The 26,883-nt window shown below is 49.6% G+C and overlaps 2 protein-coding genes across 2 annotated transcripts; both read left to right on the forward strand.

Moving 5' to 3' along the window:
• The first annotated feature begins 16 nt into the window (after window positions 1-16).
• Window positions 17-6,363, forward strand: Znf408 (zinc finger protein 408). The gene is made up of 5 exons (XM_042676480.1): window positions 17-296; window positions 548-822; window positions 2,013-2,074; window positions 2,265-2,515; window positions 4,905-6,363. Exons 1-5 carry the CDS (start codon window positions 254-256, stop codon window positions 6,326-6,328), a joined length of 2,055 nt encoding a protein of 684 aa, XP_042532414.1. The 5' UTR covers window positions 17-253; the 3' UTR covers window positions 6,329-6,363.
• Window positions 6,364-13,148: 6,785 nt separating this feature from the next.
• On the forward strand, window positions 13,149-26,691 carry F2 (coagulation factor II, thrombin). Its single transcript, XM_042676016.1, has 14 exons — window positions 13,149-13,428; window positions 13,785-13,948; window positions 14,771-14,795; window positions 15,096-15,146; window positions 16,959-17,064; window positions 17,157-17,293; window positions 18,830-19,147; window positions 19,487-19,603; window positions 19,699-19,825; window positions 20,013-20,180; window positions 20,883-21,056; window positions 21,917-22,098; window positions 26,247-26,317; window positions 26,465-26,691. The coding sequence occupies exons 1-14, from the start codon at window positions 13,350-13,352 to the stop codon at window positions 26,603-26,605; spliced, it is 1,860 nt and encodes a 619-aa protein (XP_042531950.1). The 5' UTR covers window positions 13,149-13,349; the 3' UTR covers window positions 26,606-26,691.
• Window positions 26,692-26,883: the final 192 nt, after the last annotated feature.

Below are 26,883 nucleotides of genomic sequence, written 5' to 3' on the forward strand. Positions count from 1 at the left end.
AAGGTGAGTTGTACTTCTTAGTTCCGCTTTCCCGGACACAGAGTTCCTGGTGGGCTTCCGGAATCGTAGTTGCGTATTATTTTCGGACCGAGTTTCGCCCTACGAGTACTGCCGTACTCTAGGTCTGGTTCAGCTAGGACAGGTGACTTTTCTGAGTCGTTCCTGAGAGGAAATTTGGAAGTCAAAAACTGTTTCCGGGAGGAGCTGAGAAGAGGACGCTCACTTCCGGAGAAGGGAGGCTTTCCAACCCGGGATGGAGGAGGCGGAGCAGATGCTCTTGGGGACCGGGTCGCTCCGTGAGTGATTTGCTCTGGCTGCTGCCCTCAGCATTGTCCAGTCCACTTTCTCCCCCAGCCCCGTTTCCTCTAGAGCCTTCATTGTCCTTCGAGTCTCTGAGGCTTCTTAACGAGATCTGGGCTCCCCTCAAAGCATTCCGGAACCCCTTAGCGCCCTTGAGTATCTCAGACCCCCGAGGACCAGTTAAACCTTTGATTTCCCTCCGCACCTTTCCCCACCCTCGCCTCCCTTCCCGCCCGTCTTCCTGCAGCCCCCGAAACGCGTTTGGACCCGGACTCAAAATGGAGTTCTTCCAGAGAAGGTTGTGCGCGGGACCCCAAACCATTCCCGCCTGGACCGAGCCCAGCCGTCCGTGCTCTGAAGAGCCTCCCCTGGGGCTTGGCCGTCGGCCCCTCACGTGCCAGGGAACAGCTCTTGGGTGTCTGGTGTGTTGGGGAGCCCCTGCAGCCCGGGCTGCACTCGGGGCCGCTGGAAGAGGAGTCAGTGTCTGAGAAAGACCAAGGAGCGAAGCCATCGCAGGAGGAGGTATTGAGGGACCAGGAAGTCTTTGTGATCGAAAAGTTGGGGGAGATTTAGACATTTCTGGACTACTCTGCGGTTGGTTAGAAGCAGAGCATTTCAAGCGCTACGAGATGGTTTTGTCTCATTTCTGCTGGACTGTCTGTCCTTGAGCTGCAGTAGTAGAGGGATCCAGGTGCTAAAAGTGGTTAAAAGCTGGATTCCTACAGTGTTGGTAGTGGCAAAGGTCAAGAGCTAAAACTAGTCGAATTCAGAAGATACAGGATCAAATCCCAGCCAAATTACCTGGCTGACCCAGGATAATTTGAAGGACTAGATGGAATGATGCAAATAAAACGTTCAATTGCATAGTAAGTGCTGTTATAAAACTAATATTCCTCAGGCTGGGCACAATGGTGAGACTCTGTAATCCCAGCTATGAGAAACAGAGAGTCAAAAGATTGAGGTTCAAAGCCATCCCAGGCAGAAAGTTAGCTGAGGCTTTATCTCAACAAATAAATGGCATGGAGGCTCAGGTCTGTAGTCTCAGCTACACCAGAGGAGGATTTTCATTTGAGGCTGGCCCTGAGCAAAAATACAAGATCCTATCTAAAAAAATAAAGCAGAAGCTGGGCACTGGTGGCTAATGCCTGTAATCCTAGCTATTCAGGAGGCTGAGATCTGAGGATCACGGTTCAAAGCCAGACTGGGCAGGAAAGTCCATGAAACTCTTATCTCCAATAAACCACCAGAAAATTGGAAGTGGTATTGTAGCTCAAGTGGTAGAGTACTAGCCTTGAGCTGAAGAGCACAAGGACAGCACTCAAGCCCAGAGTTCAAGCCCCATGACCGACAAAAAAAAGCAAAGCAGAAAAGGACATGGAATGTGGCTCAAGTAGTGAAGCACCTTTCTAGCAAACATGAAACGTTTCAGTACAAACCCCATTTCCACCAAAAGAAAAAAAAGTTGTTCTTAGTACTTTTTCTGTTTGGTACTACTAGAAGGCGATAATGTGTTGAATTTGGCAATTTCTCATAACATTGGGAGGGAGGTGAGTGGACAATTCTTTGGATTTCACTGACTGAAGAGTCAGAACTATCACCAGAGGCTTCTAACCTCCCAGGAGCTTCATCTTAGATTTGTCCCAGAAGAAGTTTCATCTAGTTCATGGTTTTCCTGCCTGGTTCCCTCAATTCTCTTTTATGTCTTATTTCAGGACATATCACGGGGCCCGTGGGGAGCTGTGTGCACCTGGGAACAGAGTTCAGGCTGGACCGGGTAAGTTAGAGGAGCATGCATACTGAATATACTTCTTTGAGGCTTTCTCTTGAGGCCTAGGTAGAACTTGTCATTCCTCTGTCAGAGGTCTTTTCAAGTGAGAGTTACAAAGGCATGCCAGCCCTTGGGCCTCAGACTTCCATGGAGCTAGGCCTTAAGAGGCTGAACTCACTTTTGCTCTGCTTTGCAGTTTGGTGCGGCAGGCCAGGCTGGAGAGTGAGGGAAATGTGGCCCTGGTTCGGATCAACGAGAGGCTCCACCTGCAGGTGTACCAGGTCGTGCTGCCAGGCTTTGAGCTGCTGCTCTGGCCCCAGCATCTGTCAGAGGGCCCGAGCCCAGCACAGCCAAAGCCAGAGGATGGCGCAGTGGTGGTGGAAGAAGAATCTGCTATACAAAAAGAAGTGTCCTCCCCCAGAGGGGATACAGCAGAGCCTTGCACAGGTATGCACCCAAGATATTACTGCCCTCCCCACCCCCCATATCACCAAAACACCTTGTGATATGGCAAAAAAATATTTGTGGCTCAGCCTGGTAAGAGAGAACGGTGGAATCTTAGTCTTTCAGAATCTGATTTAGGCTGGGTGTGGGTCAATGATAGAGTACTTGTGCAAGAGTTCTGCATTCCAGCACCAGAAAAAAAGAGAAAGGGGAGAACGTGGGGAAGGGGATTACAGTGGACTTGCAGTGTGGAATTGGAAGATGAGAAGAATTGAGTGAGCACCATGGTATATGATTGGAAGACACAGTAAGGTTGGAATTTTTAGGCAAGCAATACAGAGTCCTGGCGGCAAGCTGTCATTTGATGCTTTCTCTTGGAGGGTAATGAGTTTTTTCCTTGGAATGAACAACAAAGATTATTTGTAACTTGTATATTCTAAGTGTTTCCTAAAAGAATAAGGTCATATTGATGTAGAAGCAAACTGCGTACAATGTTTCCTATTTATTAATTTCTTTTTCTTTCTTTATCTTAATGTACTGGTACAATTATTTATTTATGGTGACTTTTATTATTGGTATGTACTTATTGTCCAAATTAATGGCTTTCAGTATGATAGTTTCTTTTTTTTTGGTCAGTTGTGGGGCCTGAACTCTGGGCCTGGGCGCTGTCCCTCAGCTCTTCAGCTCAAGGCGAGCTCTCTACCACTTGAGCCACAGCACCACTTTCACAGTATGATAGTTTCATAATGTGTAAGATGTGCATAATGTACTTGGATTATATTCACCTTCCCTTCTATTACCTTATCTTCCAAGTACACACACATTCTTGCCTCTCCTCCTTTTAAGGAAAGACAGAGTGTAAATGATTTTGAGATACACTTTACCTCTATATGAAGATAGCATTAAAAAAAAATCTAAGTGAAGCTGGGCACTGATGGCTCATACCTTTAATCCTAGCTACTCAAGAGGCTAAAATCTGAAGATCTCAGTTCAAAGCCAGGCGGGCAGGAAAGTCCATGAGACTCTTTTTTTTTTTTTTTGTCGGTCGTGGGGCTTGAACTCTGGGCCTGGGCGCTGTCCCTCAGCTCTTCAGCTCAAGGTGAGCGCTCTACCACTTGAGCTACAGCTCCACTTCCGGTTTTCTGGTGGTTTATTGGAGATAGGAGTCTCACAGTCTCTCCTGCCCGGGCTGGCTTTGAACCGCGATCCTCAGATCTCAGCCTCCTGAGTAGCTAGGATTACAGGCGTGAGCCACCAGTGCCCGGCTTAGTCCATGAGACTCTTATCTTGAATAAACCACCAGAAAACTGGAAGTAGTGCTGCTGTGGCTTAAAACGGTAGAATGCTAGCCTTAAGCAAAAGTATTCAGGGACAGTGCCCAGACTGAGTTCAAGCCCCATGACTGAAAGACAAAACAAAAAAAACCTCAGTGAAAGCTGGCTGTTGAGGGGCTGGGAAGGTAGCTCAGTGGTAGAGAGCTTGCCTTGCATGCTTGAAGCCCTGGGTTCGATTCCTCAGCACCACATAAGCAGAAAAAAAAAGCCGGAAGTAAGCTGAAGAGCTGAGGGACAGTGCCCAGGCCCAGAGTTCAGGCCCCACGACCAGACCGAAAAAACAAAACAAAAGCTGGCTGTTGATCAATAGGGTGTTGGGGTTGGGGAGAAACAGACTATTGGGCTCACAAGGGTAAAAGAGGATAATATGATGTATGAAAATGAAATGAAACCTATTGAAATTGTTTTAGGAAGGGGGAAGGAAGGAAGGGAGAAGAACAGATAGGGAGGAGAGATTGATAAAAAATCCATCATATACATGCCTGGAAATGTTACAATGAAATCCTCCTTTGAATAACTATCGATGCTAATAGAAAAACTAGTCCTTTTCTTTTCTGGTAATGGTTTGAATTTAGGATCTTGTACTTGTTTAGCTTTCTTGCTCTGCTAGTGTTCTTCTACTTGATCCATGTCTCCAGCCCAACTTTTTGCTATTTTAGAGATAGTGTCACAGAACTTCTCTACCTCTAGTTTTGAACCTCCATCTAATATTACAGGCATGAGCTACCTGCACCAGGCTTGTCTTCTACTTTTCTCTCTTCCAGTTTCTGACACACTTCTCTCTTGAACCAGGCAGGGGGTTCTCTTCATTTTACAGGTGAGCTCAGGTGAGAAGTAGGGGTCTTGACCGTGCGTATCTCCAGAGGAGAACTAGGGGTGGGCCAGGTGGATGGGACCATCTTCCAGATGTGCTCTGGGGAAGAGGTTGGTGCCATTGCTCCCCCACTCGAGGTTCAAGGCTAGGCAGGAGAAAACATGTGCTACGTGCAATTCCCTAGTGATACCACCCAGCCAAGCAAGATTTGGCTAACAGCGGCACCTTACTTCTTTCCTTACAGACTTGGGTTACCAGTCACCTCACAGTATCCAAGCAGAGAACATGGCAAGTCCAGGACCTGTGTCTCCATCCCAGGACCAACTTACCCAAAAGAGCCAACCTCTTGGCCCATTGCTTCAGGGTGGCTGTGTGGATGAGGAGGACCCCCTCCCAGCAGAGACGTCACCTTCTGCCAGGGACACTCAGCGACATGCCTTCTCAACCAAAAAGTTACATGTTCCCCAGGACCAGTGCCTACCTGGAGCAAAGACCTCAGAGCCTGGGGCCCAGCTCGATGGCCTTCCTGTACACTTACGAAGCCTTCCTGGTCCAGCAAGAAGCTCCCCCAAGCAAGGGCGCCGGTACCCATGTGGGGATTGTGGCAAGGCATTCCTGCAGCTGTGTCACCTTAAGAAGCACGCGTTCATACACACGGGCCATAAGCCCTTTCTGTGCACAGAATGCGGCAGGAGCTACAGCTCCGAGGAGAGCTTCAAAGCCCACATGCTGGGCCACCAAGGGGTGCGACCCTTCCCCTGCCCTCAGTGTGACAAGGCCTATGGCACCCGGCGAGACCTCAGAGAGCATCAGGTGGTCCATTCAGGTGCCCGGCCCTTTGCGTGCGAACAGTGTGGCAAGGCCTTTGCCCGCCGGCCCTCCCTGCGGCTCCATCGCAAGAGTCACCAGGCGCCCACTGCCCCTGCCCTGTGCGTGTGCCCGGTGTGCGGGCGCTCCCTGGCCAACCAAGGCTCCCTGCAGAACCACATGCGTCTCCACACAGGAGAGAAGCCCTTCCTGTGCCCACACTGTGGCCGGGCCTTCCGCCAGCGGGGCAACCTGCGCGGGCACTTGCGGCTCCACACTGGAGAGCGCCCTTACCGCTGCCCGCACTGTGCTGACGCCTTCCCCCAGCTGCCCGAGTTGCGGCGCCATCTCATCTCCCACACGGGGGAGGCCCACTTGTGCCCTGTGTGTGGGAAGGCCCTCCGAGACCCGCATACCCTCCGTGCTCATGAGCGCCTACACTCTGGGGAGAGGCCCTTCTCGTGCCCTCAGTGTGGCCGGGCATACACACTGGCCACCAAACTGCGGCGTCACCTGAAATGCCACTTAGCCGACAAACCCTACCGCTGTCCCACCTGTGGCATGGGCTATGCCCTCCCCCAAGGCCTCAAGCGGCACCAGCTTAGCCACCAGCCCCGGGGCCCTCCCGCTGTCCCCTCTGCTCCTCCTGCTGCCTCTGAACCTACTGTGGTGGTCCTGCAGACTGAGCCAGTGCTGCTGGACACGGGCAGCCAACAGGAAGTGCCCCCAGGCAAGGATATGGTCGAGGTGACCATTGCACAGAGCCAGGAGAAGTGCATTGTGGTGCCGGAGGAGCCAAGCCCGGTCCCCAGCATGGTGCTGATCCATAAGGATGTGGGCAGCCTTTGGTGGCTGGGCTGAAGAAGTGGAGGGGGGAGGAAGGTACCTGACCCATAAAAACTATTCTAGCTCTACATGTCTGGGTCCTCTTTCTCTTTGGGTCTCCTGGCAGATACAGCAGAGTCCTGGAAGCAGACAAGGACAGCCCCTCCCTGCTTATGCACCATTGTCATGCCCAGGGCATTTAGTAACCACCTAGTAGAGATCTTTGTCCTACCTCCCCTTGGCATGGTACACCTGACGCAGCCCTGCTGTGGGAGGGGTGGGCTGCTCTACCTCTTTACCTGGGTGCTTAGTGCCAGGCTAGGCCCCTGAGCAACAAGCCCTTATATTTGGAATGAAACTGAATGGCTCCTGCGGGTTGAAATACAGCTTAGCCCATATGTCACATGTCTGTGGTTCAGGCTTCTGATGATTTTGGCAGTTTCTCATGCCACCAAATGGGCTGTGAAGCCAGTCAGCAATCAGGACACGGAACCTGGGAGTGGCAAGGGCAAGATCTGCTGTGCCCTTCTGTGTATCTGCCCTACAGGCCGCACAGCAGAGGGAAGGGGTAAGGCATTAATGTGTGCTTTGTGTCTGCTGGACTGGGCACTGTGCGGTTTCACTTGGTCTGGGAGACTTAGGAAGGACTTCCCCCGGGGTGGGGGTGCCGTGGAGGAGGGCAGTAGGTGGCCAGTCCCTGTGAGGACCTGCTTCTGTTATCCTTATTTCACAGATCAGCAAACAGGAACAGTGTGTTGTCACAGAGGTCACAGCCTCACTAGTGTGTGGGCTGAAAGTCTAGCTAGGGCTGGAGTTAAGCTTCTAACCTCTGTTTCTCAGCCCCTGGGTTCACCCGTGACCTGGTGAGTGAGTGGTGTGCCGAAAGGTGGGGTGTGGGCACTGTGAATGCAGCTGGGCATACGGACGGGGAGGGAATTCCACCAAGGCTGGGCTGTGAAGGCCTCTAGTAAAGTGACAGCAGGGACTGAACCATGGAGGAGAGTGAGCAGAGTCTCATCTTGGGGAGAAGCTGGTCCCAGGTAGTGGAAGAAGGACAAGCAGTATGATCAGATACGGACAAGGAACAGAGGGACAGGGAGGCCTTACAGGCTGCGATCAGGCTTTGGATGGGTATTTTCTCTGCTGCCTACAACTGAGTGGCTAAGGAAAAGCTTTGACCCCTGCTCACTTGACTGAGTTAGGTCTCCAGGTGATATGGAGGCATTTATTTGGATAATGGATGGGTTCTGAGTTTGAAGTGCCTGTGAGAAATCTCATAAACAAGCAGTTAGAAAGAGAAAAGACTAGGTCAAAAGGAGAGGCACAGCCACTAGCAAATAGATGCTCATCAAATCTGTGGGATAACTGGGTGCTAGTGACTCATGCCTGTAATCTGAGCTATTCAGAAGGCTGAGATCTGAGGATCATGGTTTGAAGTCAGCCTGGGCAGGAAAGTGCCTGAGACTCTTATCTCCAATTAAAGACTACTGGAAGTGAAGCTGTGGCTCAAAGTGGTAGAATACATACTAGCCTTGAGCAAGAACAGTGCCCAGGTCCTAATTTCAAGACCCATAACAGACCGGTGGAGGGGTGGGGGGTGGGGGGGGTGGAAGCTGGGCACCAGTAGCTCACATCTGTAATCCTGGCTACTCAGGAGGCTGAGATCTGAGGATCCCAGTTCAAAGCTAGCCTGGGACAGGAAAGTCCATGAGACTCTTACCTCCAATTAACCACCAAAACCCAGAAATGGCACTGTGACTCAAGTTGTAGAGTGCCTTGAAGTGAAGAGCTCAGGGACAGCATTCAATCCCCACAACCAACAACAACAACAAAAAAGCTATGGAAGCCAATGCAGTGGCATATGCCTGTAATCTCAGAAACTTGAGGTGGAGATTCAAGATCATTGTTGCAGACAGCCTAGGCCAAGGGCAAGACCCTCACCTCAATCCCAGTGGGTGGCACACTTTCGTCATCCCTGCACAAAGATAGGAAAACCTGAGGCTGGTGGCGTAGCTCAAGTGATAGAGCATCTGCCTTGAGATCAAACCTCAGCAGTGACCCCCAAAAAAGGTGAGAGTGGAAAGGACCCAGAGAGAATTAAGGAAGCCAAGGCAGGTCAGGGAGAAGAGAAAGAGGGCTTATTTGGATATCTACCTCCAACTCAAAAGAAAAGCCAATGTGTATCCCTGGAGCTAGGGGAGAAGCATGTGAACAGGGAAAGTCAGCCAGGCAGCTGCCATTGACGGGGCTGAAACTTGGAGTCCAGAAAGCCGAGAGCACGGGTGAAGCCACATACACAGGATTGCTTTGAGTAAGAAGCAAGACTGGAAGCGCACGTGTTCTCACTTCATCCTTGTACAAATCTGCAAAACATTGTGATCCTTGACTCACAGGTGAGAAAACAGGTTCAAACAGAACCAGTAACCAGCCAAGACCACAGGATAATAAAAGGCACCATTATCCAAATATGAGTCAGTGTGGGTTCCCAGTGCTTGCCTGTGACATCACCATCATGCCTGCCACTGTCATTAACCCAGCTGCCCACCTAATCTGAGTAGCTTGTTTGCAGAGCCTGTGAGATCACCCGAGGGGAGAAAGGACTGAGGCAGTAGTGGTCTATGGAGAGAAAAGCTATACTATCCAGACAAACTGCTGTCAAGCTCAGCCACTCTGTTTCTTAGAGCCTACCCATGATCTCTGCCCACTTGGCATTTCAGCTTGGGGAACTGCTCAGTAGTATCTGCCCAGCGGTTAGGCATCTTGGGGGGGAGGGGTTCTCGTTGTTGGATGGTGAACTGCATGCAGCAAGTGTGCTGCATAGGAGCAGGGGCGTCTATACCCACAGCCATCCCAGATGCTCACCTTCTTCCCCTGTTCCCCACACAGAGAACTTTTTCCTCTCTTGATACTGCCAGTGATACTGGAGTTAGAGCAAACGTCATTTGGAAGTGTGCCAAAATACACAACTAAAACCAGAATGGTGTCTGGGAACATAGTTGTGTATATGAATGTCAAATTTCACCAAATTATATACTTATATACCTGTGGCTCATGCCTCTCGGGAGGCTGTGATCTGAGAACCAAGTTCAAAGCCAGCCCAGGCAGATGGAATACTTGAGAGTTATCTTCAGTTAACCAGCAAAAAAAACCACAAAAAACCTGAACTGAAGATATGGCTTAAGTAGTAGAGTGCCAACCAAGAGCTCGAGGCCCTGAGTTCAAGCCCCAGTACTGGCATTTGTTACACACAAGTCATTTGTCTTTTTCTTTTTGTTCATGTTTTGTGTATATTGCTACTTTCCAGAGATTAAATGTCACATGATGACCACTCATTAACTAATAGAATGCACTCAGGTATCATTTTCTTTTTCTTCTGTACCAGTTTTGGGGCTTGGACTCAGAGCCTAGGCACTGTTCTTCAGTTTTTTCACTCAAAAGGCTTGCACTCTACCACTTGAGCCACATCTCCACTTCCAGCTTTTTACTGGTTAATTGGAAATAAGAGTCTTAAGGACTTTCCTGCCCAGGCTAGCTTCAAACCACGATCTTCAATCTCAGCTTCTTGAGTGGGTAGAATTACATGTGTGAGCCACAGATGCCCAGCTCTGTTATAGATTCTTGAAATACAATTCTTCCAGATTCAATGTCAAACAGATGGATCTTCCTGTGCTTTTCAAGCCAAGTGTGATGAGGCTCAAACACAGCACAGGTGTCGTACAATTTCCCAGAATCTTGTTCAGGAATGGAGCCATTAGAGAACAATTTTGGTTCCTTGTTTTGCGGCCTCCTGGACAAGAATACAAGCTGGCGTGATGTTATCTGATTTAATGGAAGAAAACTTGAAGTTGGAGGAGAGCCAAGCAGAAAGGAGTCCATGTTCTCCCTGAAAGCACCGTCTAGGACACAAGCTGCTATCTTGTATCTTTTAAATCAAAACAGAAAACTGCTGATCAGCTTGAAAAAAAAAAGCAAAAACAAAAGGTAATTAGCCACCTAAAGAGACATAATTTCAGCTCAAAGAAAAGTAAAGATGTATCCTCAATTTTGAAGATGTAAGCTTTATTTTAAAAAATGTAAAAAGACAAAACCACTTTGTAAAACGTGTAGAGCACTAGGCTTGGAACTGGTTCAATTTAATCATATCTGATCTTCTAGCATTCTTGAGTTCTACATCTTGGAACATAATTGTACTACCTCCAGTGATTAGACAACTTTACTTTATGGCATAGCCTTAGCCCTACTCATTCTTTGTTTTTTTCTGATGCTAGCTTGTTAAGGACAAAGACAACCCTCATCATGAGCTGTTCTCAGCTGGAAATGGGACTCGCTGTTAAGCGTGCAGTGTTCATTTGTGACAAGAGACTTAAATGATGTATTTGGTTGCATGGTTTCAAGGAGCACAATTCCTAGAAGCAAAGGACTCATAGAAAAGCCTGAGTTGGGAGGAATATACCATAGAGGTGTCCCACAGAACTCTTAGATCCTTCCAGAGCCACCTTCGCAGAAGTAACATTCTCCATCCTTTCTGAAAGATGGACCATATCTTCTTGGCTCACCCAAGAAAACATGGAGGTTGTCCAATAGAAACCTCCTCAACCTAGCTTTCATTTGTGAAGGGAAGAAGTTTACTTTTTTCATTGTCAAGATTTTCATATGCAAACAATAAAAAAGAAGCCAAGCATCATTGGCTCAGGCCTGTAATCCTAGCTACTTAGGAGCCTGGGATCTGAGGTTCACAGTTTGAAGCCAGCCCAAGTGGACTCATCTCCAATTAAGCACCAAAAAAAGAAGCTGGAAGTGGCACTGTGGCTCAAATGGTAGAGCACTAGCCTTGAGCTGAAAAGCTCAGGGACAGCGCCCAGGCCCAGAGTTCAGGCCCCAAGACTGACAAAAAAAAAAAAAAAAAAGAGCTGGGCATGCACCTGTCTGTCTGAGACATGCTTGGCTACACAAACCAATCTGTGCTGTAAGCTTCCATTTCCATGACACTCAAAAGCAAGCAAATACCTGTTATCCTAGCTACTCTAGAGGTTGAGATCTGAGGACTGAGATCCAAAGCCAGCTCAGGTATACAAATCTGTGAGCAGTAGCTGCTGCTGCTGCTGCTGCTGCTTCCTCTTCCTTCTCTTCTCCTCCTCCTCTCCCCCCCGCTCCTTCTTCTCTTCCTCCTCCTCCTTCTCTTACTTCTTCTCCTCCTCCTCTTCCACTTTCCTCTTCCTCCTCCTCTTTCTTCTTTTTGTTTTGTGCCAGTCCTGGTGCTTGAACTCAGTGCCTGGGTGCTGTCCTTCAGCTGTTGTGCTCGAGGCTAGTGTTCTACTACTTAAGCCACAGCACCACTCTGGTACTGTGAGATTCTTACCTTTAATGAACCAGCAAAAAGCCAGAATATGTGGCTCAAGTGGGTAGAGAGCCAGACACGAGGAAAAAAGACAGGTGACAGCACAAGGCCTCTTGTTCATGTCTTGGTACTGGCAAAACAAGACAAGGCGAAAAACAAAACCAGGCAAAGTGGAGTGCTGCCTGATGGTATTAGGAGTACCCATAGGAGCTGAGAGTGGATGCAACAGAGCCGATTGCATAACTCTGCTAACACACACACACACACACACACACACACACACACACACACACACACACACACAATGTCAGCTACCTACCTTATTATGATTAGTGAAGATTACTGTAAGTTTAAATCTCACTATTTATTGAAATTTCTAATGTGTATATGTGTGTATGTGTAAAATGAAGCTGATTTGTGTGCATCCTGGTCCCCTGCTGACAATCCTATCTCTGTTCCCAGACTACACATGACCCCAGACAGCCTAGGTCTGAGGATGGGCAAGACAAGGCATGAACCTGTGCTTTCCTGTGTTCCTGCTCTTTGTCCCTCTGTCCTACTTAGACCCACGTCTAATATTTACCTTGCAAACAGGAAATAGGGGAGGGACAGGAGTAGGCTGGGCTCCATAGCTCTGTTGGACCAGAAGTGTCCCTCGGCTATCCCAGGGCAGACACGTGGGTGAGAAGCAGTTGTACCACGGAGACCTAGAGAAGTAGACTGGCCCTTGTTCTGGTACAGGGAACGGGAGATGATCAACAGAAGGTCCAAGAAAAGCCTTAGCTCTCCCTCCCAAGCGGCTACCACATACAAACACACCTCCACAGCACCTTGGTCAGGAAGGGCGAGAAAGAGGACCTGCCCCCAGAGGCTGAGAGTTTGGGCCACTTTGAGGCTAATTCTTATCCCCCACCCACCCCTCAGAATCACAGGATGAGGTGAAACCATGCATCTGGCCACACTTCCGTTGTTCCTCATATCTGTTCATTGTGATTACAATAATTGCAATAACTATGTTGTAATTATGGTAATTCTAATACATAGATTTACTTTTTTTTTTTTTGGTGTCAGTACTGGGGCTTGATTTCTGGGCCTGGGTGTTGTCCAAAAGCTTTTTTGCTCAAGTCTGGCACTCTACCACTTTGAGCCACATCTCCACTTTTGGCTTTTTGCTGGTTAATTGAAGATAAGAGTCCATGCCTTTTCTGCCTGGATTGACTTTGAACCTCAATCCTCAGATCTCAGCCTCCTAAGGAGCTAGGATTTCAAGCATGAGCCACCAGTGCCTGGTAAATCTACTAATTATTAAACGCTATATTTCTGGGCTTCTGTAATGTCATGGCCAAGTATTATTCCCACTGTACAGATAAGAAAACAGGCCCACAGACAATTCTTTGATGGTCTGAGATTGGAAGGAGCCAGGAGAAGGGAAGGGTGTGTGGCTATGGTAGCCCATGTTCACATAGGCATCCGGGAATAAGGGGTAGGTGATGGCTTTTTCTCTGGGCCTGCCCCACACACCAGAAACCATCCATTCCTGGTCCAGGCAGGTAAGTCTGTCTCCTGGATGTCGGGGGGTGGGCCAGGGGATGATCTATCCCCTTGTCCCCACGGCCCTGACCCGCTGACCTCTCCCTTGCCACCGATTTCTTCATGCTGGTTCATCATTAACTCAGAGGGATCAGGACAGTCCCTCAGATTGCAGGAGCCGACCACGTTATGGCGCACGTCGGAGGCCTGCGGCTACCTGGCTACCTGGCCCTGGCTGCCCTGTTTACCCTTGCACACAGCCAGCATGGTAAGAGATTGCTTGGAAGCGGAGGCAGGAATGGAGGGCTGCAGGCTAGGCCATGGGCTGAGGTTACCAGGCTGGTCCCTAGGTAGGCCTCAGGCCAGAGTCCAGCTTCAGGAAGGAGTCAGGTGCTCAGGGCTGCGAGGAAGGTGGCTGCTTCTTTCAGTCTGCTGAGTGGGCAGGGGCAACCAATGACAAAGAGGGAGCAAGTGATCTATGTTTAGCTGCCTTCTGGATACTTCCTCGTCCCAGACATCATCTTGTAGAAGCCAGGAGGGCCAGGCCCGGCTTGCTTCCCGGCCCAGGATGGCCAATGTCACCCAGATCCCTAGAGTGACAGTCCCTTGCCCCTCCTACCACAGTGTTCCTGGCCCCTCAGCAAGCACTAGCGTTGCTCCAGCGGGTCCGCAGAGCCAACACCGGCTTCCTGGAGGAGATGCGCAAGGGCAACCTGGAGCGGGAGTGCGTGGAGGAGCAGTGCAGCTACGAAGAGGCCTTTGAGGCGCTGGAGTCCACCAGTGCCACAGTGAGCCACCTGCCTGCTGGGGGGATGGTGGCCCTGAGGGGGCCCAGGGCAGGAGGCCCACAGGGGAGGCGAGAAGCATCTCAGCTACTTGCTGTGGTGATGACTTCAGGCCCGAGCTCCATTTCACTGGGCACCCCAGCCTCTCTCAGGGCTCCCAGTGCCTGGAAAGTGTCATGACTTCAGCACCTGGGGGGGCTCATGCAATCAGGAGACTGCAGCTTTCAGCATCAAGCCACAGTGGGACTCTCTGGGATACCTGGCCTTAGAAAAGCCCCCCCCCCCTTTTTTTTTTCCTGGTCATGGGGCTTGAACTCTGGGCCTGGTGCTGTCCCTCATCTCTTCAGCTCAAGGCGAGCACTCTACCACTTGAGCCACAGCGCCACTTCCAGTTTTCTCAGTGGCTTATTGGAGATAAGAGTTTCACAGCCTTTCCTGCCCGGGCTGGCTTTAAATCACGATTCTCAGATCTCAGCCTCCTGAGTAGCTAGGATTACAGGAGTGAGCCACCAGCGCCTGCCTCAGAAAGAGCCTTTTCATCCCTTCCATGCCATGATTAGGAGGTGGGGTGTGTGGGGAGGTGAGGCCAGACGCCTCGGGCTCAAGACCTCAGTGTCCCTGGGCTCTGTGCAGCCCCAATGCTTTCTCTTCTCCAGTCCACCCTATAGCTGGGAGAGCCCTGTTTAGTCCTGTGCTGTCCTTATTCATCTTCTCCTTGTGCAAAATGCAAGAGGCTGGGCATATGCCTCTCCAAAGCCCTTGCATGTGTGAATGGGGTAGGGGAGGGTGTATGCTTCAGTCTCACGCCCAGACCTTGTTTTTCAGGATATCTTTTGGGCCAAGTACACAGGTGAGTACCAGGCATGGTTTACCCCAGGAAGGGAGGCCTGGGCATTCCAGATAGAGAATATTCTCTCCCACTGGTACACAATCTGCCTGGCTTCCCGTTCTCTCCCTCCCTCCTTCCTTTCCTCCCTCCTATGCTCCTTCCTTTCCTCCTTCCCTACTCCTTTCGTCCTCTCTCCCTTTCTTATTTCTCCTTCCCTCCTTCCCATCGATCCACAGTCTATCTCTCTGTTCCTGTCATCTCATTTTACTCTGCCCATCCTACCCCTACACCAATCCTAAAGGTGTTTCTGGTCTTTTCCAGCTTGTGATTCAGTGAGGAAAACTCGAGGGATTTTCACGGAATGTATGGAAGGTGAGAGGTGACAGGATGTGGGGAAAGTCCAGAGAAGAGAAGGGGGTGGACTAGGAATGGTGGCCCTGCTGGCCACCTCTAGCCCCTGACATTGCCTTTCTGTCCCTGGAGTGAAGATGTGACTTTCCATGTGACTCTGGTCTAGTAGTTTATTGGAGGAACAAAGGAATGAATGGATAAGGAATTCATGTTTAAGGCCTCATTCTCCATATCTCTATCTAATCAGAGCTCTGAGCACGGCATGTTTCTTCAACCAAACTTTCAATGGCTCCTCATCACCCACAGAATAAGACAGATTTCTTAGCTTGGCAAAACTTTCAGATCCATCCTTAGCTTCTCTTTCTAGATCTCCTGTTGTACCAAACTCAAAACTCATAACACACACTCTGACAGTGGACTGATCTACACACATGGTCGGATGTTTCTACTTCCTGGCTTATTGCTAGCATGGTCCTCCCTGGAGCAGTTACCACTGACACTTTCCTTCCAGGACTAGTTCAAGTGCCACCTTGAACCTGAGCCTTCAGGGAGCTGCTCTGTCCTCCACAGCATTCTGAAGCTATCTTTAGTCAGCAACAGGCTTTGTGCATTTTAGGCATTGGTTAGTTATTGACCACAGTTTAATTTCTTTCTTTCTTTTTTTTTTTTTTTTGGGCCGGTCGTGGGGCCTGAGCTCTGGGCCTGGGCGCTGTCCCTCAGCTCTTCAGCTCAAGGCTAGCGCTCTACCACTTGAGCCACAGCGCCATTTCTGGCTTTTTTCTTTTTGCTTATGTGGTGCTGAGGAATCGAACCCAGGGCCTCTGGCATGCAAGGCAAGCACTCTACCACTGAGCCACCTTCCCAGCCCCGGTTTAATTTCTTTACTAAAAAATTATTAATCTTGGCCTGGCGCTGGTGGCTCACGCCTGTAATCCTAGCTACTCAGGAGGCTGAGATCTAAGGGTCGTGGTTCAAAGCCAGCCCAGGCAGGGAAGTCCGTGAAACTCTTATTTCCTATAAACACCAGAAAACTGGAAGTGGTGCTGAGCTCAAGTGGTAGAGCGCTAGCCTTGAGCTGAAGAGCTGAGGAACAGCGCCCAGGCCCAGAGTTCAAGCCCCAGGAACAACAACAACTACAAAATTAGTTTTACAATATTTATTTATTTACTTATTTATTTTTGAGATAGTGTCTAACTATGTAGCCCCAGGCTGGCCCCAAGTTCAAGAGTCTCCGCCTCAGTCCCCTGAGTGATGGGATTACTCCACCCTGCCTGGCAAGTGCTGGGAACTTTTTTTAACAGTGTTGAATAGTTTTCACTTTCAAGGAATTTACTATCTCAAGGAAAGAAAAATAGAAAACACTAAAGTGATGACTAGGAAAGTTTTCAGGTGCCAAGAACCCACAAGAGAAGGAAATAGCAGAATCAGAGAAGCCTTCCCAGAAGTAGCATTTACCTGACCTTGTGGGAGACCACAAAGAACAGATCTAAGAGCATTCCAAGCAGAGCACACAGCATTTGCAAAGGCCCTGGGGCTTTAGGAGCAAACACAGAAAGACCAGGGCTGGGTTAGCAGCCAGGAGGAATCCCTGAATAGGAGCTGCAGCAGGACAGGCACCTCGCTTGAGTGTGACTCAGGGCTGTGTCCTCAGCACCTGGCACGGAACCTGTCATTGCACTTGTATGCGGTGGGCACTCTGAGTATCTGGTCACTGCCACTGGGTGCCAAGGAGGAGTAGCACACATGCAGGTTAGAGATGGTGGAGTGAGTTTTGCTGAAGTCACGGGGACAAATCCTGAGGAATTAATGCTGACCTAGGCTCTATCTGTGCAGGTCACTGTGCCAAGGATCTGGGAATGAACTATCGAGGGACTGTGAATGTCACTCGGTCGGGCATTGAGTGCCAACTCTGGAATAGTCGCTACCCACACAAGCCTGAGTGAGTGGTGGGCAGGCCTGCTCAGCAATGGGCTGATGGGGGCAAGGACAGCCTGGAAACCCAGGCGTTGGCTGAGCAATCTCCTTTTCCAGCATCAACTCCACCACCCACCCTGGGGCTGAGCTGCAGGAGAATTTCTGCCGTAACCCAGATGGCAGCACCACGGGTCCCTGGTGCTACACCACAGACCCCACTGTGCGCAGGGAGGAATGCAGCATCCCCGTCTGTGGTGAGCTGGGGGGATGAGGTGGTCCGTGGCCAAGGCCCAGGGGCCATGGTGGGGTCTGGCAACCTGGGCTGAGCATCAAGATCATTGCCGCCTTCAGAGCTCACTGGGCCTGCTGCCCGGAGCTCCTCCTTTCCTTCCTGACTTCCTTGTGCTTCCAACTGTGCCTCATTCCAGACCCACATTCTGTCCAGTCCAGGTCCTCTCCTCCTGGAAGCCCTCCTTGACCACTTCAGTCCACATGTCCTTTTCTGAGCACACAGAGCAAAGCCTCATACAGCTCCAGCTCCACATGCATCAGTCCTTCTTTCCAGTGTCTTACTCAACTAGAGCCAATAGCAACATTGTAAAACAGAGTAGGGAGGCAACAGGTCAGGGAGACAACCAATAAGCTAACATCTTACATCTCTACAACATGTCAGGGATGCACCAATAATCTCTTACGTCTCCTCTTGGCTACTCTCAGCCATGCTCATCTCTGTGTCTATAGGGTCAGTGAATACTGGCTGGGCTGCGCTGGGTGGTTTGGCTTTGGGTAACAGGTCCAGCAGAGCTTGGCTGCTGTGGGCCCAGATCTGCTCCACTGGGGCAGAGGCTGGAAGAATACAAATCCGTAAGCAAGCGTTTCCCATGGCGATGGCAGATGCCCAGAGCATGGAGCAGAAACACCATGACTGTCAGTCCTGCTTATTTATTTATACTCCATTGGCTGGAGCAAGTCACAGGATCAAAGTCAAAGTCATGATGTGAAATACTCGCTACCTGTAAAAATCACATGTGGAAAGCATGTGGATCTGGGCAGGGGTAAAGAATCCATCTCCATTATTTAACCCATGAAACACAGGTTCTAGTCTTTATTTTCTCTATACCCCTTTTGGACTCATTGCTCCATTCTGAAATTGGTTTTTAAAGTAAATAAATTGCCACTTACTATAATAAAAATAGCTACCTTTTAGATGCCAGTTCCCTCTACACACACTGATGACAAATATATCACAGGCATGATGAACCTGATGTGTCCACAAAGACTTACTGAATAGGCCTTGTCACCTAGCTTTTCCTGAGCCCCACTAAAATAGATTCCTTCAAAAACCAAACCAAGTCAGGTGCTAATGGCTCATGCCTATAATCCTAGCTACTCAGAAGGCTGAGATCTGAGGATCCCAGTTCAAAGCTAGCTTGGGCAGACAAATCTGAGATTCTTTATCTCCAAATAACCAGCAAAACCAGGCTGGAGTGAAAAAGCTAAGAGTCAGAGTGAGGCCCTGAGTTCAAGCCCTAGTACCAGCACAAACAAACAAACGGGACACAAACCAGAAACGACTCCAGGGAGCTATTGATTACCACCATTTCTAGCTTATTATTGCTCCATATTTATGTGGCATATTTTTATCACCTCAACCCTACAAGACAGAGCAAACCTATTTAAAGGCAGACACGGAAGCTCAAAGAGGTTTGTAGCCTGAGGTCAGGCAGACAGAGGCCTTAAAATGGTTCTGTGTGGTTCTGTCCAGTCTAGCCTCTGCTTCCTTCCCCCAGGCCAGAAAGGACACGTCACTGCGAAGGTGATTCCCCGGGCTGGAGGCTCCAAGGCGACTCCAGACACTGCACGGGAACAGTGTGTCCCTGAGCGTGGCCTGGAGTACCAGGGGCAGCTGGCAGTGACCGCGCTGGGGACCCCCTGCCTGCCTTGGGCCAGTACAGAGGCCAAGGCCCTGAGCAAGGACCAGGACTTCAAACCGGAGGTGCAGCTGGTGGAAAACTTCTGCCGAAACCCAGATGGAGACCAGGAGGGTGCCTGGTGCTATGTGGCAAACCAGCCTGGTGACTTTGAGTACTGTGACCTCCACTACTGTGGTGAGCGGGCGGGCAGGGGACTTGAAAAAGAGGACAGGTTTGGGGGTGAGGGGAAGACAAGAACAGTTATGCTTGTCCCTTGTCCCACGAACTTACCGAATATGCAATTGGGGTGACTGCAATGCAGCCTCAGAGAAACTCAGCAGGGGACAGTCCTAGTCCCATTTTACAGATAAACAAATCAAGGCCCTGGTAGGTTGTGACCTAGTGACCCAGGAGCGTGTGCTAACGTCAGGTCCAGGTGTCATCCAAGGCTGGCAGGAGATTTGGAAGAACTAAGGTCTTGGTGAGGAATGGCCCAGCCTAGCTCAGGCTCAGCCAGTGTCCTGGCCCTTGCAGATGAGGCAGTGGAAGAGGAGGCCAGCGAGGATGGAGACGTGGCCATCTCAGGGCGCACTACAGTGGAGGAATTCCAGACCTTCTTTGATGAGAGCACATTCGGAGCAGGAGAGGCAGGTGAGGCCGCTGCTGCTGCTGCTGCTGCTGCTGAGTGCAGGGGCCTGGGGTTGGGGGCTGGGGATCGGCCCCTCATAGCCTGGCTCGCTCTGCAGACTGTGGCCTGCGGCCTCTGTTTGAGAAGAAGTCGCTGCAAGACCAAACGGAGTCAGAGCTTCTGGATTCTTACATCGAGGGGCGCATCGTGGGCGGCTCAGAAGCTGAGATTGGCATCGCTCCCTGGTGTGTCCTGTGCTGCAGGCTGCCCCAGCGTATCTCAGCTAGAACCTCTATCCTCCTTGGCTTTGGCTAAGCATCCTACTATCTCCTCATCTTCCCAGCTGTGCTACAAACCCAGGACTTCTTTCTGCTTGTAGGGCTGGTGAGGGGCAGTGCCCAGCTCACGGTGACTCCTGTCCCCCTCCCCCAGGCAGGTGATGCTTTTCCGAAAGAGTCCCCAGGAGCTGCTGTGTGGGGCTAGCCTCATCAGTGACCGCTGGATCCTCACAGCTGCCCACTGCCTCCTGTACCCACCCTGGGACAAGAACTTCACCGAGAATGATGTTCTGGTGCGCATTGGCAAGCATTCCCGTACCAGGTGTGGAGCTGTGGCCAGTGGGTATGGGCCTAGCCCGAGTGCACCCTGGAGGGTCTCTGGTGGAGCTGGGCCGTGTGGGGTGTCTGTGTACCCCCAGCTGTCCCCACCAGACCATGTCCTGATGGGGCTTGGAACTGGGGACAGAGAGTGAAATCGTGCCGTGTCCTCGGCTCTGCTCCACTCATCAGGATATAGGGCTGGAGTGGGAATCTTCAAAATAGTGAGTGGGGCCGGGCGCTGGTGGCTCACACCATTAATCCTAGTCACTCAGGAGGCTGAGATCTGAGGATGGCGGTTCCAAGCCAGCCCAGGCAGGAAAGCCCATGAGACTCCTATCTCCAATAAACTACCAGAAAATCAGAGGTGGCGCTGTGGCTCAAAGTGGTAGAGCACTAGACTTGAGTTCAGAAACAACATCCAGGTTGAGCCCTATAACCAACAAAAGAAAATATATAGAGAGTGATTGGCCAGTGCAGCCAGCCTGTGCCCACCCCTGTCTGCCTGGCAGGTCTGACGCCAGTACCTTGTGAGGATTAGGACTAATAAGCCACTATGGGATGGGAGGAGCTGTCCAGGGAGAAGCCAGCCCTGTGCCCTCCTGTGACCCACTGCTCACGCCTTGAGAACTGACTGCCCCTCACAGCATGAGCCTCTCACAGCAGGGATTGTAGACTCTTGGTTTCTCTGCTGGGGTCTCCACAGGTATGAGCGGAACATAGAAAAGATCTCCATGTTGGAGAAGATCCACATCCACCCCAGGTACAACTGGAGGGAGAACCTGGACCGAGACATTGCCCTGCTGAAGCTCAAGAAGCCCATCACGTTCACTGACCACATTCACCCTGTGTGCCTGCCGGACAAGGAAACAGTGACCAGGTTGGGGCTGAGTTGTTCCGGGCTGGTCAGAAGGTTTTTCTCCTTTCTAGGTTCCTTCATGGAGTGAATCCACAAGTTCTTTCCCATCCTGGAGTTTATTTTTATTATTTTATTTATTTTTTGGGTCCGGTCATGGAGCCTGAACTCTGGGCCTGGGCGCTGTCCCTCAGCTCTTCAGCTCAAGGCTAGCGCTCTACCACTTGAGCCACAGCGCCACTTCCGGTTTTTTTTCTTTTTGCTTATGTGGTGCTGAGGAATCGAACCCAGAGCCTCATGCATGCAAGGCAAGCGCTCTATCACTGAGCCACCTTCCCAGCCCCTGGAGTTTTAGATTTTAAGATTTAAAAAATAATTGTTCTTGGGAGTATGGAAAGGATGGGAAGGGGAAACAAAGGAGGAGGCTACAATGCTTGATAAGAAATGTACTCATTATCTTGCCCATGTAATTGTAACCCCTCTGTACAATATTTTCACAATAAAAAAATTGTTATTATAAAAGTGATATAGAGAGGTTACAGTTATGTAAGTCAGGTAATAAGCACAGATTCTTTTGTATTTGTGTGTTGGTTCTGAGGCTCGAACTCAGGGCCTGGGTGCTGTCCCTGAACTTTTTTTTCCCTCCAGGCTAGTACTGTACCACTTGAGCAACAGATCCACCTCTGACATTTTTTGGAAATAGGAATCTCACAGACTTCCCTGCCTAGTCTGGTTTCAAACCATGATCTTCAGACCTCAGCCTCTTGAGTAGCTAGGATTACAGATGTGAACCACCAGCACCTGGCTGAGTTTTAGATGGTGGTTAGGGCCAGGAAGCTCCTGGATGGATTGGTTCTCACTAGACCCTTTTTCCTTCCTCAAAGGCTGTTCCAGGCTGGACACAAAGGGCGGGTAACAGGCTGGGGCAACCTGAGGGAGACCTGGACAACCAGCGTCAATGAGGTGCAACCCAGTGTCCTGCAGGTGGTGAACGTGCCCATTGTGGAGCGGCCGGTGTGCAAGGCCTCCACCCGGATCCGCATCACTGACAACATGTTCTGTGCTGGCAAGTCTGTGTTTTCTGGGTCTGGGGAACAGCAGGGACCAGGGGTGGCAGGACTGAGACATGTTCCAGGCCCAGACCTCAGCTCCTAGCTGCAAGTGCTTACAAGGCAGACGATGCTGGCAAGTTGCACAACCTCTTGGAGGAATATATATCATGAATTCATGTAACGCTTAAATGAGATAGTGAGCATGGCTGTAGTTGGCATGAAGTCAGTTCATTCTTTCACTCATTTAGCAGTTATTTAAATGCCTACTATGTCCCAAGCAGCATTGGAATATACACAATAGGGACCAAAACACACAGTCTTGACCCGGTGCTGGAGGCTCATGCTAGTAATTAATCCTAGCTACTCAGGAGGCTGAGATCCAAGGATCGCCATTCAAAGACACCAGGGCAAGAAAGTCTGTGAGACTCTTATCTCCAATTAACTATCACAAAGCTAGATTTGAGGGTGTTGCTCAAGTGGTAGAGCAGCAGCCATGGGCAAGGAAGCTCAGGGACAACACCCAGGCCCTGAGTTCAAGCCCAAGGAAGATTCTTCCTAGGAAGGAATGTCAGTAAAGAGTTTTAGAATCTTATTCTTGATAAGTGCTCTAAAGAAAAATGAAGCTGGGTAAAGAGCCAGAACAGGGGGCCAGGATCATCCAAACAGAGCAGCCCGAGAAGATTCGAGAAAACCCTCTCAGAAGATGATGTTTGAGGCTGGGCACTGGTCGCTCACACCTGTAATCCTAGCTCTACAGGAGGCTGAGATCTGAGGATCATGGTGGTTCAGAGCCAGCCCGGGCAAGAAAAGTCTGTGAAACTCTTTTTTGTTTGTTTTTTTGGTCCTGTTGTGGGGCCTGAACTCTGGGCCTGAGCACTGTCCCTCAGCACTTCAGCACAAGGCTAGTGCTCTACCACTTGAGCCACAGCTCCACTTCCGGCTTTTTTCTTTTTGCTTATGTGGTGCTGAGGAATCGAACCCAGGGCCTCAGGCATGCAAGGCAAGCGCTCTACCACTGAGCCACCTTCCCAGCCCCTATGAAACTCTTATCTCCAATAAACCACCAGAAAACTGTAAGTGGTGCTGTAGCTCAAGTGGTAGAGCACTAGCCTTGAGCTGAAGAGCTGAGGGACAGCCCCAGGCCCAGAGTTCAAGCCCCACGACCAACCAAAAAAAAAAAGAAAAAAGAAGATGATGTTTGAAGAGAGACTGGAAGAAGTGAAGGAGTGAGCAGGCACACATGGTGGAGGGGCGGGGGGAGATACGTGCTCCAGAGGAGTCAGTAGGTGCAAAGGTACACAGGTTCCTGAGGTGGGAACCTGCTTAGCAGGGTCAGAGAGCTGTAGGGCCCAGGCTGACGTCAAATTGCTGCTTCAAGCCTATTATTTTTGAGTATTCCAATCTTTTTAGTTTGAAAAAATGATGAATCGTCTAAATGAAAGGAGGAAAGAGAATTTTTAAGGATCCTATATTGTTGTTAAGCACAACTACTTTATAGCGAAGTGTGGTAAGATAGGAATTTGGAGCTGGGTGCTGGTAGCTCACACCTGTAATCCTAGCTACCAGGTTGAGATCTGAGGATCACTGTTCAAAGCCAGCCCAGGCAGGAAATTCTGTGAGACTATTATCGCTAATAAACCACTCAGAAAACCGGAAGTGGCGTTGTGGCTCGAATGGTAGAGTGCTCGCCTTGAGCTGAGGAGTTGAGGGATAGTGCCCAGACCCAGGGTTCAAGCCCCCCGACTGACCAAAAAAAAAAAAAAAAAGGAATTTGTGTCAGCAGGTGGATAAACAGAGAAGACAACAACACGGAGGTAGCCAGCCTCCTTATAGCCTTTCAATCATGTCTTTGAACCCCTCTCTAACTGGTTTTTAGTTGCATTTATTTTTACTCATTAGGACACTTGCTCAATCCTATTATTATTATTATTTTGCCAGTCCTGGGCACTGTCCCTGAGCTTCTTTTGCTTAAGGCTTCCACTCTACCACTTGAGCCACAGTGTCCCTTCTGGCTTTTTTCTGATTATTTGGTATTGAGAAATCAAACCCAGGGTTTCATGCATGCTAAGCAAGCACTCTACCACTAAGCCACATTCCCAGCCCATGCTCAATCTTTTTACTGGCAGTATCCCATACATCTCTTGGTGGGAAGAAGCTTGTCTACTAGTAAGTAGATTCTAGTAGGATCACAGGTGTGGGCTTTCCTGAGTTGTAGTTATGAACTTATTCCTTGCCTTCCCACCTTTACATATTTTGACTTTTTTTTTCCTTTTTTTTTTTTTTTTTTGCCACTTCTGGGTCTTGAACTCAGGGCCTGCGCACTGTCCCTGAACTTTTGTTCAAGGCTAGCATTCTACCCTTGAGTCACAGGGCTACTTCCGGTTTTTTCTGAGGAATCGAACCCAGGGCTTCATGCATGCAAGACCAGCACTCTTACCACTAAGCCACATTCTCAGCCTGATAGTTTAACTTTTTTTTTTTTTTTTTTTGTCGGTCATGGGGCTTGAACTCTGGGCCTGGGCGCTGTCCCTCAGCTCTTCAGCTCAAGGCGAGCGCTCTACCACTTGAGCCACAGCGCCACTTCCGGTTTTCTGGTGGTTTATTGGAGATAGGAGTCTCACGGTCTCTCCTGCCTGGGCTGGCTTTGAACTGCGATCCTCAGATCTCAGCCTCCTGAGTAGCTAGGATTACAGGCGAGCCACCAGCGCCCGGCTTATTTTAACTTTTTGAAGAACATGACTGGTATGTTGTGTGTGTGTGTAAGTACTGGGGTTTGAACTCAGGGCCTGATAACTGCCTGTCTGAGCTTTTTTTGTTCAAGGTTAGCTCTCTACCACTTGATTAATTGAAGAGTCTCAGGTTTTCTTGCCCTCGCTGGCTTCAAACTAGGATTCTTCAGATTCAGCCTCCTGAGTAGCTAGGATTACAAGCATGAGCCACAGGCATCCAGCTTGTTTCATACTTTGCATGCTGCTATGGGAAAGATGCCAGCAGAATTCTTTGCCCTTGAGGATTTCCCTGTCATCTTTGAAGCTTCAGTTTTATTAGGATATGCTTCCGTTTTTTCAACCATTTATTTATCTTTATGTGAATTCGGAGTTAATCACCAGATTCCTAATTCACTTTGTCTGCTTCTATCAATCAGATATATTTTCTCAACCTCATGCTTATATTACCTTTTGGTGTTATGAATACTATTGAAGACACCAAATTATACTGATGTTTAGCTGCTCCTACATACTACTTATGCTGCGTGTGTGGTGTTGTGTATATTCTTGTAGTTGTTTTGTATTGTAGAGGCTGTGTGGGAGTTTTAGATAAAACTGTCATTACCATCAGCTTTCTGGAACTCTAACTTGCTTTTTTTTTTTTTTGGGTTGGCTGTGGGGCTTCAACTCTGAGGCTGGGCACTGAGCTCCTTAGCTCAAGGTCAGTGCTCTACCACTTGAGCCACATTGCTACTTCTGGTTTTCTGGTGGTTAACTGAAGAATTTCACAGAGTTTTCTGCCCAGGCTGGCTTTGAATCACGATCCTCAGATCTCAGTTTCCTGAGTAGCTAGGACTACAGGTGTGAGCCACCAGCACCTACCTGGCTGCTTTCTAATTTTTATCTTTGGCAATAGGGAGGCTTGAATGGGGCCTTGTGTTTACTAGGAAGGAGCTCTACCACTTTAGCCACAACTCTACCAATTGAGCTCTAGTTCTTTTTGTGTGTGCCAGTACTTGGGTTTGAACTCTCCTGTGCTCTTGGCTTACTGTTGGCCAGTGCTACTTGACCCACTCTTCCCATTCTGGCTTTTGCTGGCTAATGGGAATCACATAGACTTTTCTGCCTGGGCTGGCTGTGGACTGTGATCCTCAGGTTTTAGCTTTCTGAGTATTTAGGATTACAGGCGTAAGCCACCAGTTCCTGGCTCTTAAATTGCTTTTTGAGTCCTTCTTGTGGGGTTGAGAATGGACTGCAGGTACCAAGAGTAGACTTAGGGAAATAGCATGGTCGGGTTGCAGGGATGTGGCATCTAAGGGACCTGGCCAGACATAGTAGCAGTTGGATTTGGAGTATATACTAAGAACTGGAAGTCAGAGAAGGGGTGAGGTGGATACTTGGAGACTGTGACTCCTGAAAGGAGTGGCTTCTGAGCACTGCACTTCTCTCTCAAGGTTACAAGCCTGATGAAGGGAAGCGAGGGGATGCATGCGAAGGTGACAGTGGAGGCCCCTTCATCATGAAGGTAAACCATTGTGGTGGGGATGGCTCACAGGGGTGGGGATGGTTGGGTGAAGAGGAAACCTAAGTTTTCAGAATCAGTGGCCTGGCTGGGTAAGGCCAATATGACCTTGGACTTGACTGTTTTGGAAATGTTCTCTTTCTTCCTCAGAACCCCTATAACCAACGCTGGTACCAAATAGGCATTGTGTCATGGGGAGAAGGCTGCGACCGGGATGGGAAATACGGCTTCTACACACACGTGTTCCGCTTGAAGAGATGGATACAGAAGGTCACTGAGCGGTTTGGATAGAGGGCCACTCCTGGCAACAATCACAGAGGACAATCCAGTGAAAGAATTATTTTTGTGGTTTCTTAAATTCTAGTTCCCATTAAAAGTGACTCATCAATGAGTCTCAAGCTCCCTGAGCCATTTGTTGGTGCAGAGGTTCTGGGCTGGGCTCAGCACCAGCCAGGAATGCTGCTGGACAGCTGGACTTGAAGGAACGCCCCCATCCAGGCTTTAGTAGGGTATCTCATTTAAGTCTCACAATGGATAGGGGCTATCCTTAGAAGTGAGGTAAGTAAGGT

The sequence above is a fragment of the Dipodomys spectabilis genome, unplaced genomic scaffold (genome assembly GCF_019054845.1).
Source record: "Dipodomys spectabilis isolate Male_0828 unplaced genomic scaffold, ASM1905484v1 ptg000030l, whole genome shotgun sequence".
Taxonomy (NCBI): domain Eukaryota; kingdom Metazoa; phylum Chordata; class Mammalia; order Rodentia; family Heteromyidae; genus Dipodomys; species Dipodomys spectabilis.